Genomic DNA, 19,138 nt, shown 5'->3' with positions numbered 1-19,138 from the left:
AAAACGTAACGTACATTATGCTATAGGAAGCGATGACGAAATCATGTTAGCAACAGCCCTGTTAAAAGTGAAGGCCACGGATGGTACCTACATGACACTTCGAGCATTTATTGACCCCGGCTCTCAAGTTACTCTGATAACCGAGTCGGCGGCCCAAAAATTAGGATTGCAAAGGACTCAATACAACGCGTGCATATCACCAAACTCTCCGACGACGTGCCGCTGTAAATTTACCTGTGCGAGCTGTGAGGACTTATAGTGTCTGTGCGTCCGTCGTGATGGAAGACGCCAAACCGGGCGCGGAGGACGCGCCCACAATTAACATGTCGGAGCTCGCCGAAGCCATGCCGCAGCAGCAGCTACCTATTGAGGGGACATGGCAGACCGTTGTGGCGCGGAAAGTCGGCAGCAAGAACCGTCGCGCCAATAAGCGCGCCAACAGAAATCGGCGCAAAAGGGAATCGACTGTGGGGTCGGCTGGTGCAGTGGCCGGTTCGGGTGGCAGTGCCGCTTCAGCGCGCGCGTTACCCAGTGCCGCCTCAGTGCCGGCCGCCTTCACAGTCGAGGCCCCCAGGGACAAGGGGAGTAGCGCTGCGATTACGCGCGCGGCACCCACTGTCCCGGCGACCACCACCGTCCCGGCGACCACCACCGTCCCGGCGACCACCACCAACACCGCTGGACCTCGACGCCCCACTCCCAGGGGTAGCAGGGGTAAAAGGAGCAGCTATGCTGCCACCGTCGCGGCGCCGGCCGGTGGGCTTCAGTCCACTGGTGAGCGCAGGCCTGCTGATGCCGAACTAACCTCGGCTAAGCGGGTCCGCCCTGACGAGACAATCTCTCCGAGGGGTGGCGCCAAGCGCGCAAAAGTTGCTCCTGCAGCAGGTCAGGCCCCAACCTACGCCAATGTCGCGCGGACTCACCTGCATGTCGCCCTCGTCACCGTGCCGGCGCGCAGCCTCACCGAGGACCAGGCCAACGACCTGAAGGTGGCCGTGCAGAAGGTGATAATTCAGCAGCTGGACGTCCCGCTGACTGAAACACCCTTCTGCCCTCTCTTCAAGGGAAAACCACACCTCAGCCACGGGGCCTTGAAGATGTGGTGTGAAGACGACGAGACCCTCGCGTGGCTGAAGAAAACGGTCGAGGTGATGCCATCGCCTGTGCCTAACACCAAGCTCGCGGTCATCGGGCAGTCGGAGCTAGTGCCCAAGGTGAGAGCTGGACTGCTGGTTCCTGACACCTGCACTGTCGAGCCGCTGAGCATCCAAAGAACCCTGATCAGGCAAAACAGGATGTACAACGTGGGGGACTGGACCCTGTACGACCGCCAGATCCACAATGGCAAGGACTCCTTCCTCAACCTCGGCATCCCCAGATCGGAGGTGCCAAGAATCATGGAGCTCGGACGGCAGATGACGTTTGCAGTGGGCAATATCTACGTCCGGTTCTTCAACAACGGCGTTCTGGGCAGCCAGCCTCCCGAAGAAAGTGAGGACCCGCTACCAACAGCACCGCTGTGCACCTCCAGCCCCACATCTGTGAGTGCTGCACCAGTCGAGGCACCAACGACCCTGCCGAGCACCTCCACCGAGACGATGCCTGCTGCGACCCCCGCGGCTCTATCGTCCTGGATCGACGGTGGCGGTCATGACGAAGAGTCGGATGCTGATGCGGAGTCGGTGGACAGCGATGTTCTCCGCTCGCCTCAGTAACCTCTCCGTCATTCAAACCAACCTCCAGCACAAGCAGATTGCGGCGGCTACCCTACGCAGGCAGCTGGAGGTCAACACCGGGACCATCGCCCTGATCCAGGAGCCGTGGATCAGGGGAAGCCGTATCTGCGGTCTCAGCAACATTGGGGGTAAGTTGTTTTTAAACACCTCTATTCTTAACCCACGCACGTGTATTTACATGCCCCGTTCTGTGGACGCGGTACAACTCACCCAGTTCTGCACGAAAGATTTAAGAGCTGTGTTAGTTCAGAACTTGGTGGGTAACTGTAGTTCAATTGTACTAGCGTCCGCCTACATGCCTGGCGATGGAGATCCTCCACCCGGTGAGTTGGCGGACCTGGTGCATCACTGCGAGTCCAACTCCCTAGAGCTGATCATCGCTGCGGATACCAACGCGCACCATCCGCTCTGGGGCAGTGAAACTCCCAACAGAAGGGGTGAAAACCTGGTAACTTACTTATTTTCAACAAACCTTAACATTCTTAATATAGGCTCTGAACCGACGTTCGTTTCATCGCGTTACCAAACAATTGTTGACGTCACTTTTGCTACTACTGGCGTCACTGACCTAATTTCGGACTGGCATGTATCAAACGAACCATCCTGTGCCGATCATAGAAGAATATGTTTTAAACTTCAAGCGAAACCACCGCAAGTCAAACCGCGCCGTAACCCGCGGAAGACTGACCGAACTAAATACGTTCAAGCACTAACACAAAACTTTCAAACTATAAACTTTAAAGACATGTCGCAATCCACCGCGGCTATAGAAACCAATGTTTTGTCACTAACAACATGTATAACAACATCTTATGAACAAGCATGTCCACTTACGTCTCCGCCTACTCGGCCCAGAACCTCCCACTGGTGGGGACCGGAGCTTGAGAGACTGAGACGTAAAATTAGGAAGCTGTTTAATAGGGCCAAAAACACTAGACACTATGCTGACTGGGAGCTATATAAAGAAGCTCAAAAACATTACAAAAAACGAATAAGAATCCGCCAAGGAGACTCATGGCGTCGATTCTGCGAAAACATTGAATCCAACAACGAAGCAGCTAGAGTCCGAAAAATCTTAGACTGCGGTCAAAATAAAAACCTTGGCTGCCTAAAAAAAGCCGATAAAACCTATACTAACAACGATAAAGAAACGTGCCAAGTACTCCTTGAAACGCATTTCCCAGACTGCCGCCTCGTTGATGATCTGACCTGGGATAATAGCGAGCACTCGAACCCGTCAATATCTGATTGGATAACCGCCCAAGAATCAGTAACCGTTGAAAAAATTGAATGGGCCATAAACAGCTTTCTACCTTTCAAATCAGCTGGTTTGGATGGTATATTCCCCGCGCTCCTAGTGTGGGGACAACAGGTTATCGTGCAAAGCTTAGCGAATATTTTTAAGGCTTGCTTAGCACATAACTACATTCCTAAACAGTGGAGAGAGGTGAAAGCAACCTTTATTCCTAAATCAGGAAAAAGTGACTACACGGATCCAAAGTCCTACAGACCTATTAGTTTAACGTCGTTTCTACTAAAGACCCTAGAAAGACTTTGTGACAGACACATACGAGATAATAATCTCAAACGAAAACCATTACATAACAGCCAACATGCCTATACCGCTGGCAAATCGACCGAAACAGCACTCCATAGCGTAGTGAACAAAATCGAGTGTGCGCTAACAAACAAAGAATCAACACTAGGTGCCTTTATAGACATAGAAGGGGCCTTTGATAAAACAAACTTCGATAGTATCAACATTGCCTTAACCAAATATAATGTTAATCCTACTCTACGGGGTTGGATAAATAATATGTTAAAGTTAAGAGCAGTACAACTCAACCTAAACGGGACAACCAGATGCATTGTAGCTAAAGGCTGCCCTCAAGGCGGGGTCCTTTCACCTCTACTGTGGAATCTGGTAGTTGACGACCTCCTTAGACGACTCAACAGCAGCGGCTTCTATACAGTCGGCTATGCAGATGACCTCACCATCCTCATTAGTGGGAAATTCGAGAACCTTCATTGTAGCGTTATGCAGGCCGCAATGAAGATTGTCGAGCAATGGTGCATGGAGTATCGACTAAAAGTCAATCCCAGTAAAACAGAATTAGTCCTATTTACTAACAAGAGAAAACTCAATAACATGAGCTTGCCTACATTATTTGGTACTCAACTAACACTTTCAACCGAAGTGAAATATCTTGGCATAACGCTAGATAACAAGTTGAACTGGAATAAACATCTCGATAACAAAATAAAACAGGCCACGATCGCTTTTTGGCAGTGTAAGCGAATGTTAGGAAAAACCTGGGGCCTTAAACCAAAATTAACATTATGGCTGTACAAAGCTGTCATACGACCTACCATAACTTACGGTTCTGTAGTCTGGTGGCCCAGAACAGAACTTAGCTCAGTAAAAAACAAGCTGCAAAAGCTACAAAGGCTTGCATGTGTAGCCATCACAGGATGCATGAAATCAACACCCACGGCCGCACTCGAGGTACTTCTCGACCTTCCACCATTACATCTCGTGGTGAAACAGGAAGCAGCTGCCGCCGCTTTTAGACTAAGAGTAGCTGGCCTGTGGGCAAATAACTCAGCAGCGTCACACACATCCATTATGTTGGAAGCCATAAAACATCAACCAATGATGGCAGCGATTGGTGATCGAATACCGCTTATCCATATATTTAATAGGCACTACAACATTCAATTGCATGAAGAATCAAGAGATCAGTCCAGTATATATGAACTGAGAATATACACTGATGGATCCAAAAAAACGTCAGGTACGGGTGCTGGTGTCCACTCGGATGACCTAAACATCCATTTTTCACTGGCACTAGGCAAATACAACACAATCTTTCAGGCTGAATGTGTTGCTATTACACGGGCCGCTAACGCAGTCAAATCTAGAAAGGTTACGAATCAACGTATTCGTATCCTATCTGATAGTGCTGCAGTTCTGCTAGCTTTGTCTAGCAAAACTATAACTTCGGGGCTAGTACTAGAGTGTCACTCAGCTCTAGAATCGCTTGCCTCACAAAACAATACCATAACCCTCCAGTGGATAAAAGGGCACAGCGGGTCGCTGGGGAACGACGCTGCTGATGAACTTGCACGAAAGGGATCTGACACTGCACCAATAGGCCCAGAGCCGATAGTACCGATCCCTTTCAACCAAATTCGCTCTTGGTTGCGTTCCCGAACGACAGAATGCCACACCAATCTCTGGAGTAACAGTGCCGAGTGCAAACAAACAAAAGCTTTTGTACCACTAATTAATACTAAACTAACACGCAAATTATTATGCTTGGACAGAGCAAACTTACGTGTCGTGATAAGTACCATAACAGGCCACTGCCGGTTAAATAAACACCTATATCGTATGAAAATCTCCACCACTCCTCTTTGCAGAAGTTGCATGGAGGAAGATGAAACAGCTTCCCATGTCTTGTTACATTGCAAAGGCGTGGAGACACTACGATCAAAAATCCTCGGATCTCCGGGGTCCCTCCGGGAAGTCATGAGCAACCTAGGTCGTCTACTGGCTTTCTGGCGTGAGCTTGGGTGGCTTAATAGCTAGTCACCCCATAGGTATTTCACGCATAATGGCCCACCTTGGAGGCTAAATGCGGAAAATCAGCTCGCCATGATAGATAGATAGATAGATAGAACGCGTGCATAGCAGGAGTGGGTTCCGTGACAAACAAAAGCCGAGGAAAAGTAAACCTTACATGCATGTCCCGACACAACGACTTTACATTTGAAACAGATGCATTAGTCATGTCGCGCGTAGTAAGCAACTTGCCTAACGTAACTTTTGAGAAGAAGAATTGGTCGCATATCGAACATCTGACACTTGCTGACCCAGATTACAATATTTCACGATCAATTGACATTTTGCTAGACGCTAGTGTGCATTCTCAAATCATAATGGGAGGATTGCTGACAGGCACAGATTTACAACCTTGTGCACAGCAGACAAAATTAGGATGGATTTTGTCAGGAGGAAGCGGTACGGGCAGAACTTACAACTGCCCATCATTACAAATAATACAGATGACATCAAAAAATATTGGGGAATGGAGGAAATTACTGAAGCCAAAAATATGACATCTCAAGAGCAATACTGTGAGGACCTTTACGTCAGCACTACCAGACGTTTACAGAATGGACAGTATGAAGTACAGCTACCCATGGTGGCCGATTACAAAGAAAAGTTAGGAGAATCAAAGGGAAAAGCACTGGCCCAGTTCCATCGCCTGGAAAAGAAGCTTAGTAATGACACCGAATTATCTGACAGTTACAAGAAATTTATGCAGGAATATATTGATTTGGAACATATGAAAAAGAGCACAAGGCAATCGGACATCGAATGTTTTTTGCCGCATCATGGGGTAGTAAAACCCGACTCTACTACTACAAAACTCAGAGTAGTGTTCAATGCATCCTCAAAAACATCATCGGGACTCAGCCTTAACGACCTAATGGAATGTGGCCCAAAATTACATCAGGATTTACAAGCTGTACTGATTAGATGGCGCACGTATGAACATGTGTTTTCAGCCGACTGCGAGAAAATGTATAGGATGATATTATTAGCAGAAAACATGCAACCATTGCAAAAGATATTATGGAGAAATGACATACACGAGCCGATTCAAGAATATGACCTTTGTACTTTGACATTTGGAGAAAAGGCAGCGCCGTACCTTGCTTTAAGAACGCTCAAGCAGTTAGCACAGGATGAGGCACATAAGTATCCGCTAGCAGCACAGGTGATTGAACGAGAGGTTTACGTGGATGACGTCATGAGTGGAGCACATTGCATTGCAACTGCATTAGAAAAACAACAACAACTTATTAACATGTTAAAAAGTGCAGGATTTAATTTACGCAAATGGTCCAGCAATCATCCAGCATTACTAGAGCATCTACCAGAAAATCAGAAAAATAAACCGATTGTATTCAAAGATAAGGAAACAACAAAAGCATTAGGTTTACAGTGGATTCCCCAATCAGACAAATTTACATTTAAAAATAAAAATAATGACACCAATGACAAACCGCTGACAAAAAGAATGCTTCTTTCGCAAATATCGAAGTTATTCGACCCCTTAGGCTGGCTAACCCCAATCACAATAAAGGCTAAATTGCTATTTCAAACAGTGTGGACAACCGTCGAAGGTTGGGATGACATCATACCCGAATCATTAACCAAGGACTGGAGAAAACTGCAAGCTGACATGTGTTTAATTGAAGCATTCGACATCCCAAGATGGGTAGGGAATTTGACAAAAAGTTTTGAAATCCACGGATTCTGTGATGCGTCTCAAAAAGTATTTGCGGCCGGCATTTGGATAAAAACACTGACAGACAATGGGGATACAATAGTCCGATTGCTAGTAGCAAAATCAAAACTTGCACCACTAAATAAAACTATCACGTTACCGCGCCTGGAACTATGTGCAACTGTTCTTTTGGCGCAGCTCATGACAAAAGCATTGGAAAACATTGATTACCATAGCCATAACATCACTGTGCATGCCTGGACCGACTCAATGATCGTCCTAGGATGGCTACAAGGCGACCCCAAAAAGTGGAAAAGTTTCGTAGCGAATAGAGTAAAACAAGTTACTTCCGCCATACCTGCATCGTCGTGGCGCTACGTGAAGTCGGAAGAAAATGCTGTCGATTGTGCAACGAGAGGTCTAACACCAGCTCAGTTGCAGCATCATTCTCTCTGGTGGGAAGGTCCACAATGGATAAAAAACCCCGAACTACAACTGCAAACTCCGATCGTAACATCAGCTGTTGACAATAACATACAAATGGAAGCTAAAAATAAACAAGTCAATTCAGCAAAACTGCAGCCGTCTGACATTGTACTCGAGCTACTATATCGCCATAGTAAGTTGAGTCATGTTACGCGAATCGTAGCGTGGATTCTAAGAAGCAAAATATCAAGGACAAACAAACCGGCATACCTCACATCAGCTGAGTTGACGAACGCTTTACATACGATCATTAGAAATGTGCAATTACATGAATTTGGAGATGACATAACCAGACTGAAAACTAAGCAAAACGTTAGCAGGAGAAGCCCCCTACTAAGTTTAAATCCGTTTTTAGATGAAAATGGAATACTGCGGCTAGGTGGAAGATTGACGAAATCAGCATTGCCAGATGACATGAAAAAACCAATCATACTTTCTAGCAAAAGCAGATTAACAGAGCTGATTATCAAACAAGCACACGAAGTACTTTTGCATGGCGGACCCCGATTGACACTGACATACCTACGCAGAAAGTATTGGATACTATCAGGTCATAGAACAGTGAAGAGTCAGCTTCATCGCTGTGTGACGTGCCGCCGATATAGCCCACAACAAAATAATCAGCTGATGGCAGACCTGCCAAAACCCCGCGTGACAATATCAAGGCCGTTCACCCATACTGGCGTTGACTATACAGGCCACGTAGAGGTTAAGGCTAACAAAGGCAGAGGAATACGCACACTGAAGGGTTACATTGCAGTCTTTGTGTGCCTAGCAACAAAAGCAATACACCTCGAAATCGTGACCGACCTTGACACACCCTCATTCTTGGCTGCATTTAAACGCTTTTGCGCCCGCAGAGGAAAACCAGAGGCATGCTATAGCGATCAAGGAACAAACTTTATTGGTGCAGACAGGATCCTGAAACAGCAATACCAAGTTTGTTCAAAATGCATTGACACTACATTTTTAAAAGACGTCAGCGAGATGGGCGTGACATGGCATTTCAATGCTCCCGCATGGCCAACTGCAGGAGGCCTTTGGGAAGCTGCCGTTAAAAGCATGAAGTATCATTTGTATCGAGTCATCGGAAATCAAAAATTGACGTACGAGGAGTTTACCACTTTATTGTGCCAAATAGAGGCTTGTCTCAACTCAAGACCTCTTTGCACGTTGACTGAGGCCGACACAGAACTTGACATCTTGACACCAGGGCACTTTCTCATTGGTGGACCCATACACTCAGTAGCGGAACCGGAAACTGAGCAAATTGACATAAGGAAAAGGTGGCAATTAGTGAGGAAAATGAGTAATGACTTTTGGAAGACATGGTCGAACGAATATCTTACACAGCTGCAATCACGAAGCAAATGGAAGACGAGTCAAAAGGACTTACAGATAAATGACATTGTATGCATAAAAGAGGAGAACCTGCCCGCTGGCAGGTGGGGCATGGGGAGAGTGGTTGAAACCTTTCCCGGAACTGACAAACGCGTAAGAGTGGTTTTGCTAAAAACTGCAAGAGGATACCTAAAAAGACCTATCACAAAGTTGGCAAAACTACTGACAAATGACACTGACACTGACACTGAGGAAGAAGATGACACTACTCAGCAAAATAAACAGCAAAGAACGAGATGTACAAAAAAGAAAATAACAGTTGCAAGCTTACTTTGTTATGCATTTATGTTTTTCATGATGATTATAACACCAACATTGCAAGAAAATGTTACCTACTTTCAAATCACAGAACTGCAACCCAGCAAAATGCTATACTTTGACAAAATATCGGAACTACTACTAATCAGAGATGACTGGAAATTGGTTACATACTATAATATGAGCACCTATTGGCAAGGGATCAATGACATAGAAAATTACGTAATGCACATCAAAAACTTCGCCCGCAAACAAGAATACGACACCCACTCTGAATTAATTATCCGACAATTAGACCACGATATGAACGAGTTAATGTATTACAACTCCATTCTGCAATCTCATCACATTACAAGACGAAAGAGAGGCCTAATCAATGCAGTAGGTTCGGTCACAAATGTATTATTTGGGGTTCTGGATCAAGGATTCGCAGATAAATATGAGGAAGATATCGGAAAGATCCGTCAAAACGATGAACATCTATTACAATTAATTAAAAACCAAACTACTATTTTCGAAGCTCAGCAAAATATCATAAAAAGAAACGAGGCGATAATGAACACACAATTTAAACTTATTTATAAACAGATAGAGGATATCAAGTTACGTATGAATGAATCAAAGGTGTTTTACGAACATCTCTACTACGTGTTAACGGCGAGTACTACAGCCGATCGCATTATTGCAAACCTAAAAGCTATACAACAATTTTTAATAAATACATTGACAAATATGTATCAAGGTCACGTTGATGTGCACCTCTTACCGCCAGAACAGTTAAAAGAGCACCTTAGCTTCGTATCAAAGCATGTACCTACAGATTTAACCTTACCAGATGTAAGGGATAACTTTATTTATATTTACAAACTACTGAGAGGACAGGTACGATTGACAAGGAACTATCTTATTATGGAAATAAAAATCCCACTGATGGCACATGACAAATATGAACTTGATAGAGTCGTGACTCTACCACATTATCAAGGAAAGAGTGTATTAAATACTTATGCAGCTACGGAGTATGTCGCATTTAATGTAATGAAAGGATTAATCATCCCTCTGAACGCAGAAGATATTTCGAGTTGTCTAATCCCAAACGATCAACAGATTTTTTGCAAGGTTAATCACCCACAGTATAATATGCAAGTGTCCAATTCAATATGTAATATCAATTTAAAAACAAACAAAGGCGTGACGTACTGCAATACGGAACGAACAGCTGATTGCAGTGATAAATGGGTCAAGTTACATGACGGTGACACTTGGTTGTACGCGTGCTGCAAAGAATGCTTAGTACGAATTATTTGCCCCGGAGCAATGACTTCAAAACGCTTACTCGGCAACGGACTCATCAAATTACATCAAGGTTGCGTTGTCAAAGGCGATGACTTCACTATTTATGCACATGACGAATTAAATAGCAAATTGATAGTGCAAAATTCTGTAATTGAGGTCCCGAAGATGTCACCTCTGAACGAGGTGATCAGCACATCAATACCGACACAGGATTTCCAAATGGAAGTACACGACAAACAGTTTGACAAAATCAACGAAGACATTCAAACGTTGAAGGAGCAGTCTGCAATAGTTACAGTCTCATCGCATGATCTGCATCACTACATCATGATCTACGGAGTACTGACTTTCGGCGTTGTAGCAGTTATAGTGATTAGTTGTTACATGTGTAAAATTAAAGGGCAAATAAAGCAAAACAATCGTGACATTGAAATGAGTGCAGTGAGGCCCAACGCAATAAGTGTTAATGTGGATCAGTGTCGCGCTATGAGTCAATCTGTGTTAAGTGTAGATCAAGCTACGTCACCAATGATGAAAAGACTAGTAAAATTTGACAAAACATGAACAATTTGGACTAATTAATAATATAGAGACATTTAGAACAATAATTTAGATAATTTTAAGTGATTTACCTTTACGGACATATTTTTAGAAGTTTCTTGTTTTTATTGCATTTAAAGACTTTTTAACTTCCTTTTAAGTTATTATTTTAATCAGATTGTATTTGGCAATTAGTACTTACTACTTCATATTAGTTTAAGGGTCTGTTCCACAATGTCTGGTTAGTGGCTACCTGACGGATAAAATACATGCTGTCACTTTCTGTTATTATTTTTTAGACAGTGACAGCATGTATTTTATCCGACAGGTAGCGACTAACCAGACATTGTGGAACAGGGGCTAATTATTTTACTTCTATAGTTAACTTTTTTTTAATTAATTTTTTTATAATTGTTGCATTATAAATTTAGTTACTATATTCTATTCTGGAGATGGGAGAATGTACAAAGTACAACTCTTATGCATGCATTAATGCAGGCATGTGCGACCTACTGACCAATATGATCTTAAATTATGCATTTTCTGTTAATTTAGCACATTGTTTGTCACTGCATTTGGTTGCCATGTAATTTTAGTTCTCAATAAACCATCTTAACGTACACCCGTCTTTTCACCTCTAACTACCTGACATTTACATAGTGCACCCACCCCCCCTTACACCTAATAAAATATTTGTAAATACGGATGAACACTTACTCCGACTCATCAGATTTAACTCTTCTCACAAAATCTTGAACCTGCCGAAGCAAACCTAGGTAAAAACACAAAGTATTATTTTATTTTATACGTACAGTACTTAGGTCAGGTATTGTAAATATACTTACGAAAACGTATAAAGCAAAAGCGAGAACAGACAGCATACGGAGAAAACATATAAATCTACATCCTTCTGGAAATATAATTATCATCATCATTATCATCACCGACACAATAATAATATTATAACCATTTCCACCATCACAAAAGAATCAAATCAAATCAAAGAAACCAACCTTCTTCGTAGCAACAGTTTTCGCTCGGCCGTGTCCTCACTATGGGTTTGATGAAGTACCCCTTGGAGCCACTCGGTATTGAATCTACCTTGGTGATGAGCAGGGGTCTCGGGTCCCGGGCGGGGGCGCGCACGGGGTGCGGGGGGCGGCGGGTGGTCGGGTTGCAGTGGCTGGGACAGGGCATTGCCACCTGATGGTGCTACAATACAGTGTGCTGCTGGGGATATTGGGAATCGCGACACTTCAGTAATTTGAATGGTTTCAGGAACTTGCTATGTATTATTTCTCAGGCATGATGAGTAATTATGAGAAACTGTAATCTATGTGAGAAACCAAAGTATAGGTACTTGATAGGTACCTACGGAAAGTATTGTTTTGGTGCAGTTTTGCTTGATGTCTTTTTGAAAGTAGCATATTTTTTGTCTGTGCAAATGACAATGACTTTTTTCCTTCGTCATTGGCAAATGACGACGACTTCGTTATTATTCTGAGGGCAATTTTGTACCATTACCACCAGAATGACCACCAGATACCTAAATCCACTGTTTCAACCTTGTAAGAGAAGTCCCTTAGTTTCAACCTGAAGTACATAATAATGTACTATAGTACTATTAATTCAATGGTTTCAACTGATTTTAACGGTGCGTTCTCTAATAGCTTGGCGCACGACAAAAAGGCGAACTTACTTTTGTAGAGCGCGTTGATGTCTTTTGTAATGGAAATGAATAAAATCCAGATTTTATCTGAAATACTTCTTTGCAAAATGCATTGCGTATAAAAAATCATAAGGTACATCATTCAAAATATAAAAAAGGTGCTTATTTAAATTGCATTGGACTAGGTAATAGGTATTGCTGCTCGGTATAGACTATAATATACCTTTATTTTTTATTTATTACCTACCTATTGGGTACATGTTGCGGCGGTTTCAAGATTAATTTTCCTACTTCCATACAATGGTCCAGAATAGTAAAGTTGTAGATGAAAGTAGAGGAAACGGAGACTTTTCTACTATTAAAAAAAAGGGTTTAAAATGAAAACGATAATAGCTATTTGTATTTATTTTCTAAAAGTACTTTATTTAATAACCATTTCATATTACAGAATAGCTTTCAAATTTAACTATTTATTTTGAAGAACGTACACGTTGTGTCACACCCTGCGATGGTAAACTACGTCGCTGTAGTGACTGTCTACAGGCTCTAGCAGACTGACCATGCTGTCACCAGGAGTGCCAGAGGTGTCGGGGTAAACAGGGGTGCTGGGGGTGCTGGCGCCAGCAGCGGTGCCAGGGGTAGTAAGGGGGTCGGGGCCAGTAGGGGTTTCAGGGGTAGTGGGGGTGTCGGGGGCGGCGGGGGCGGGGGGCTCCGACGTGGACGAAGGTGTATGAGAGTTTTCAAACGAGAGTTTGTAGAACAAGCCGCACTCCTCATTCATTCCTAGTATCTCCTTTGATAATTTCACCGACACATTCGAATATTCCTGAAATGGTATCGTAGATTTAGTACTTTAAAGTTTTCCTTTTACATTAAAGTTAAAGTCGAAGTCAATTTTTTTTATTCTAGTTTAAATACAAATACAAATTGTCTGATGAACGTCAATTTTACAAACTACTCTACATTTCACTAGATAGTTTTAGACTAAAAATATACAAATTATGGGGAAAATATGAAAATGTACCTGCACCGCAAAGACGTTAACACCATCTTGTGCATAATCGCAATACTGATGCATCAACTGAAACAAGGTAATAATATTAATGAACGGTTGTAGAGACCTAACAAGTACCCCTCTGAAGAGTGACAGCACTACCTATGTAGGGTTTCAGGTTTCTTCGCCCCAGAAAAAAATTACCTACAAAATATATTAAGCTAGTGACGTCACTTACACTCAACTTGATGTACTCCAGAGCATCGATAGTGGAATGTAGGACCGCCGCTGTGCCGTCGATAAGTTCACACAAAAATCTGAAATCAATCATGAACATTTTTATGTACCTACTTACCTAATACCAATAGAAATAAAAAAACCAAGCATTAACTTCTAACTATATTTCTTCTTATTTATTTTTTTGTGTAAGTACAAACAAAGTGTATACCTAATATCTATCTAAAAAAACTGAAAGGACTTTAATGACATGGTGTCAGGGGCGTATTTACCCTAGGGCTAAAAGGGCTACAGCCCGGGGCGGCAGACGGCGAAGGGCGGCCCAGGGGCGGCCGGCAGGCCGCCCTTGGACTTTAGGTTGGAGTATTAAAAAAGTACAGTACAATATTTTAGGACGTAAGCCTAGAATGGCCCAGAGCCATCTTTCCAAATGTTGATTTCATGTCTTAAGAAATATGATTTAAAGTATGAAAGCCGCCTTCGTTCTTTTCTGAACCGGTGGAATAGTCTAATTTTTTTCCGCCTTGGTAGGTATTTTCTTGAAGGAAATCTAAAGTTTTTTTATTGCCTAATTCAGTCACCCGCCCTGCACAAGTTTATTTCTAAACGTTCTAAAATGTACTCGTCTATCCAGAAAAATCTATTTTTTTCTTCGGAATATAGCATTATGTATGCAAATCTATCACCACAATGTTCCTATACAGATGTAGGTCGGTAGGTACACACTTCTTCTTCTTTCGTGTCAGTGAACATGCGAATTTTTGAATTCGTCCAGACCAAAAAGAAGCAACTTTGATAGCATTCTGGTTGGCCTGGAGTAAGTCTTCCCGAGTGCAGGTGGAAGGGCACAGGGGGCAGGAGAGTACATGCTCCATAGTCAGGGGGGCGGTACCACAGTCGCATAGGTAGGTTGGTACCAACGGTATAGCCCCACTTGCAAAGATTGTCCTTGCAGCAGCCTACTTCTGCTCGCAACCGATTTAGAGTCTTCCAAATGTTCCAGGGAAGACTGATACCGGGAGCAAGTTTTTCCTCAAGAGGTAGGAAAGGATCCTGGGGCTGCTTTTCCTACCAGAGCCTTAGCCTTGCGTTTTGTGGGTTTTCATCCGTTAAGGATTCCTCACTATTTAGAAACACTTTGCGGCTCTTAAGGCGGGAAGGTGCGGCAGTATGTGAGTAAAGTGTATGTCTGGAGTCGCATTCTTGTTTGCCTTTCTCAACAGAACATGCCACTTTTCGCCGTATGCTAGGGGGTGCTATCCCAGCCAGAGAGTGTTCCTTGTAGAGCGGTGTCGGTTTGAGGCATCCCGTTACTATACGAACTGTGTCGTTAAGAGCAAAATCTACTTCTCTAGCATGCGCGGACCTTGCCCATATCATCATTAGCCAATAATCATCCACTGCTGGACATAGACCTCTCTCAAGGAGCGCCACAACACTCGGTCCTCGGCCTTCCTCATCCAACCACTACCGGCTCTACCCGACTAAGGTCGTCAGTCCAGCGGACAGGAGGGCGTCCCACGCTGTTCGTGGTCTCCACTCGAGAACTCGTCTACCCCAACGGCTATCGGTTCTTCGGCAGATATGACCAGCCCACTACCACTTCAGCTTGAATATTTTGACAGCTATGTCGGTAACCTTAGTCCTCTGACGGATAACCTCATTTCTGATACGATGCATCAGAGAAACCCCAAGCATAGCTCCCTCCATAGCACGCTGAGCGACTTTAAATCGGTGGACCAGTCCTACCGTCAGTGTCCACGTCTCTGCACCATACGTCATCACTGGCAGGACGCACTGGTTGAAGACTGAGGTATGAGAATCTTGCCCATATAGGGCAGGCAAATTCGGCTGAGAAGCAGAGTGCTAGGCTACTTGTTCGTAGAACTTGCGGAGAGGCGCCCCCGCTGGTAGAAGAAAGCCGTCGCAGAAATTTGTTTCGGGAGCTGACTTTCTTCTTGGTGTTTTGGCAGTGGGTTTTGTACGTGAGGGATCTATCCAGGGTCACTCCGAGGTATTTTGGTAACGAGCAGTGCTGGATTTTTTAAGTATGCAGCCGGCCTTTGTTCATTTTTGAACCGGTGGAATTGTCAATTTTTTTCCGCCTCCGTATTTTTTAAGGAAATCTAAAGAAAAAAAATTGCCTTACTCACTCGCCAAAGTTTATTTCTAAACGTTCTAAATCTAAAATGTACTCGTCTATCCAGAAAAATCTTTTTTTTTTCAGAAGATATCATTATTTATGCAAATCTATAACCACAATGTTCTTATATATATGTAGGTCGATAGGTACTATCTGCTATAGGTACACTGACTGCTCTTTTTGTTTTCTTTCATTCCTTGATGGGGCGGAAAACTACAGGAGCCCAGGGCGCGCAATCTTTAAATACGCCCCTGCATGGTGTACTCACTTGAGAATGAATTCAATAACGCAACTGAAATGTCCTCGTTTTTTAACATCTGGATCTATGTACTTGGCCGATCCAACTTGAGACACAGCCACCAGCTGTAAAACAACAACTTGTGACAACTTTATTGAGTAAGTTCATTCTGACTGTAACAGAAAATATACTGCAAAGAGTACTTACTATTATGAAGCTCAAAAACGATAAAAAGAACGTGAACTTCAAGGCGACATAGATTTGATTCTGGCGGAAATGGGCTGCAAAGTTATGAAGGAATAACTTAAGTTGTGTACTGTAGATAAGCGTAATAAACGATCATTCGTACATCAACTGGTGTTTGATTTGCACGTCCTTACAGTTGAGCTTAACTGAGTTATTTAGTAAGTAATTTGTTTACTTATTACAATAAATACATCACATGGTGGAGCTAATGGGTAACAATAATTAAAGATGATGCTTGGTGTCCACAATCTTTATTAATACAAAACTGCACGAGCATAACATTTTGAATTATTCCCACAAGACAAGTCGGAAGTATTCGACTTTAATAGGGAGAAAAATCAATGGAAAATCTTTGCCGGGCAGCATTGTTAAGAACTAGGTATGTGAACTAAACAATACTTTACAAAATCAGTACCTGTGAGGTTTGGCATAGTAGTATAGTAAGTGGTATGGTGGAAGATGGTGGTGGTTTATCCTAAAACATCTGAAGTGAAATACATCACGATTACGGAAAAGCTAATGCTTTTCGGTATCCACCGAGGCATTGTGTGTGTATTTTCAGTTAAATTCTTTCTTAATTTACAGAAAATTTCATTTAATTTTTTTACCAAACATATAAATATTTTTGTGAATTTTATATTTATTTTTTTACCAAAGCAAAGACAAAGTACTCTGTGAGCAAAGAAAACGTTGTGGTTTTTTTTCACATTTAAAACTATTGATTGATTGATTTGAAAAGGTCTTTATTTGCACATAATGTTAGTTACACAGCTTGCTTACTTTCTAGTGTTAGTTTTTATCCTAGAAGAAACTACTTTAAGCGGAATGTTTTTTCAGACAAGACAATGCCTATATAAACAATATTGCATAAACAACTAATTAAATAACATAAATATATATATTTTTTCTAATACGTTAAGTATAAGGTGAGTTTGATGTTTTCATCTACAGATACACACTTTAGTGTAGTGTATATTAACAACATAAGTATTGTGACAGTTAACACCTAATAAGAACGAAATCTTTAATTAGGTACCTAACAATAATGTTTATAACATTAACATAAAAGTTCAGTTTTAATCATGCTAGCTCGGTACATAATGTAAAAATATTGTGGGTAAATTCACAAATCACGCCCGGCTCGGGCGAATGTGCCGGCCGCGCACTGTGCGCTTGAACATAAGGGCGATATTCGCAGCGGGCAGCAAGACGGTCGCGCGGTGACTCAAGCGTCATCGCTAAGCACGTAGTGATGGGGTAACTTGTAAGTTTTATACCTGTCGGCATAACTCAAATTATGTAATCGGCTTAAACCAATTGCAGCGATTAAAGTGTTGAAGTGGTTAGGATTTTTAAATAAGTAAAAGTTACGTGTTAATTTTAGAATATACTCGAGTAAAGAGGGAAACTTAATTATTTTGTGTAATTGTTTTAAATTTGTACGATACGGACAATTGTATGCTATCTTAAGGGCTTTGTTTTGTACAACTTGTAATTTTTTATGGTTGGACTGACAGGTACTGCTCCATACAGGGCAAGCGTAGGATATTGTGGGTCTAATCAAAGTCGTGTAAATATTTAGTTTCGTGGTGGAACTGAGAGGACATTTTCTATTAAGCACTGGGCTAAGGGCATTGAGTGCTTTGATACCTTTAGTTCGTATGTGGGCTACATGATGGGTCCAGTTGAGTTTATGGTCAAGCACTACCCCTAAGTACTTGACCGTTTTTTTCCATTCAATGGGATGGGCATTTATTTTAAGACTACGACATGGAAGCTCTCGCCGTCTAGTAAAAAGGATTGCTTCAGTTTTTGCTTCGTTCAGTTTCAATTTCCAGATAGTAAAGAAATTATAGATGAGGTCTATTGAAAGTTGCAGTCTATCAATGATGAGGTCAACGTCATCCGATGATGTAAAGCATGCTGTGTCGTCGGCAAAACATGCCAAGTTAGTGCGGGGCTGCTTAGGCATGTCATTTAGAAAAATGAGGAAGAGGTACGGCCCGAGAATGGACCCTTGGGGGACTCCGGCAGGGATGGAATGAAGTTCCGACTGAGTGCCATTAACATAAACAAAGAAACTTCTCTTATTAAGATACGACTGGATTAGATTTACAAGTGGAAATGGAACCCGGAGTTTTATTAACTTGTGAATAAGCCCTTGGTGCCAAACAGTATCGAAGGCCTTTTCTACGTCTAGAAGAAACATTCCAGTCGACTGGTTTAGGTTAAGTTGATGAGAAGCATGTTCCGCAACGCGTGCCAGCTGTTGGGTTGTCGAGTGGCAACTACGGAAGCCAAATTGTTCCTCAATCAGATGGTTTTTGGTTGCTTTGAGGAGGCGGCAGTAAATAATTTCTTCAAACAGCTTTCCTAGAGTTGGAAGAAGGCTGATAGGGCGATATCCCGAGGGAGATGAGTCTTCCTTGCCTGGCTTTTTAATCGCAATCATCTTCGCAGTTTTCCAACTTAAAGGAAAGTAATTTAACGCTAAGCATGAATTAAATATTTTGGTGACGAGGACAATCGCTTTTTGGGGTAGATTTTTTATAGCGGAGTTATTAATATCATCGTAACCTGGAGCTTTTCTCAAT

At 42.7% G+C, this 19,138-nt stretch overlaps 2 protein-coding genes across 4 annotated transcripts in view; one reads left to right on the top strand and one right to left on the bottom strand.

Annotated features, from left to right (window-relative positions):
- Positions 1 to 19,138, top strand: part of LOC105381054 — a 79,791-nt gene that overhangs the window by 46,440 nt on the left and 14,213 nt on the right. The window lies entirely within an intron of this gene.
- LOC119694146 lies at positions 13,065 to 17,211 on the bottom strand. 2 transcript variants are annotated; one of them, XR_007266386.1, is made up of 6 exons: positions 16,960 to 17,210; positions 16,506 to 16,579; positions 16,329 to 16,437; positions 13,919 to 13,997; positions 13,711 to 13,767; positions 13,065 to 13,512 (listed from the first exon to the last, which is right to left on the bottom strand). XR_007266386.1 is itself a non-coding variant. In XM_038119884.2 (6 exons), exons 1-6 carry the CDS (start codon positions 16,973 to 16,975, stop codon positions 13,183 to 13,185), a joined length of 651 nt encoding a protein of 216 aa, XP_037975812.2. In that variant the 5' UTR covers positions 16,976 to 17,211; the 3' UTR covers positions 13,065 to 13,182. The 2 variants fall into 2 exon arrangements, 1 of the variants encoding a protein (XP_037975812.2); XM_038119884.2 differs by having other exon boundaries at positions 16,329 to 16,423; positions 16,960 to 17,211.

Source organism: Plutella xylostella, chromosome 6, assembly GCF_932276165.1.
Source record: "Plutella xylostella chromosome 6, ilPluXylo3.1, whole genome shotgun sequence".
Lineage (NCBI taxonomy): Eukaryota > Metazoa > Arthropoda > Insecta > Lepidoptera > Plutellidae > Plutella > Plutella xylostella.
Note: the sequence above shows the minus strand (reverse complement) of the source record. Positions and strands in the feature narration are given on the sequence as shown.

Coding starts and splice junctions, on each gene's coding strand:
- LOC119694146 (XM_038119884.2), bottom strand. Junction 16,424..16,505: donor CGTTTTTGAGCTTCATAATA/GTAAGTACTCTT, acceptor GTTGTTTTACAG/CTGGTGGCTGTGTCTCAAGT. Junction 13,998..16,328: donor GTTATTGAATTCATTCTCAA/GTGAGTACACCA, acceptor GATTGATTTCAG/ATTTTTGTGTGAACTTATCG.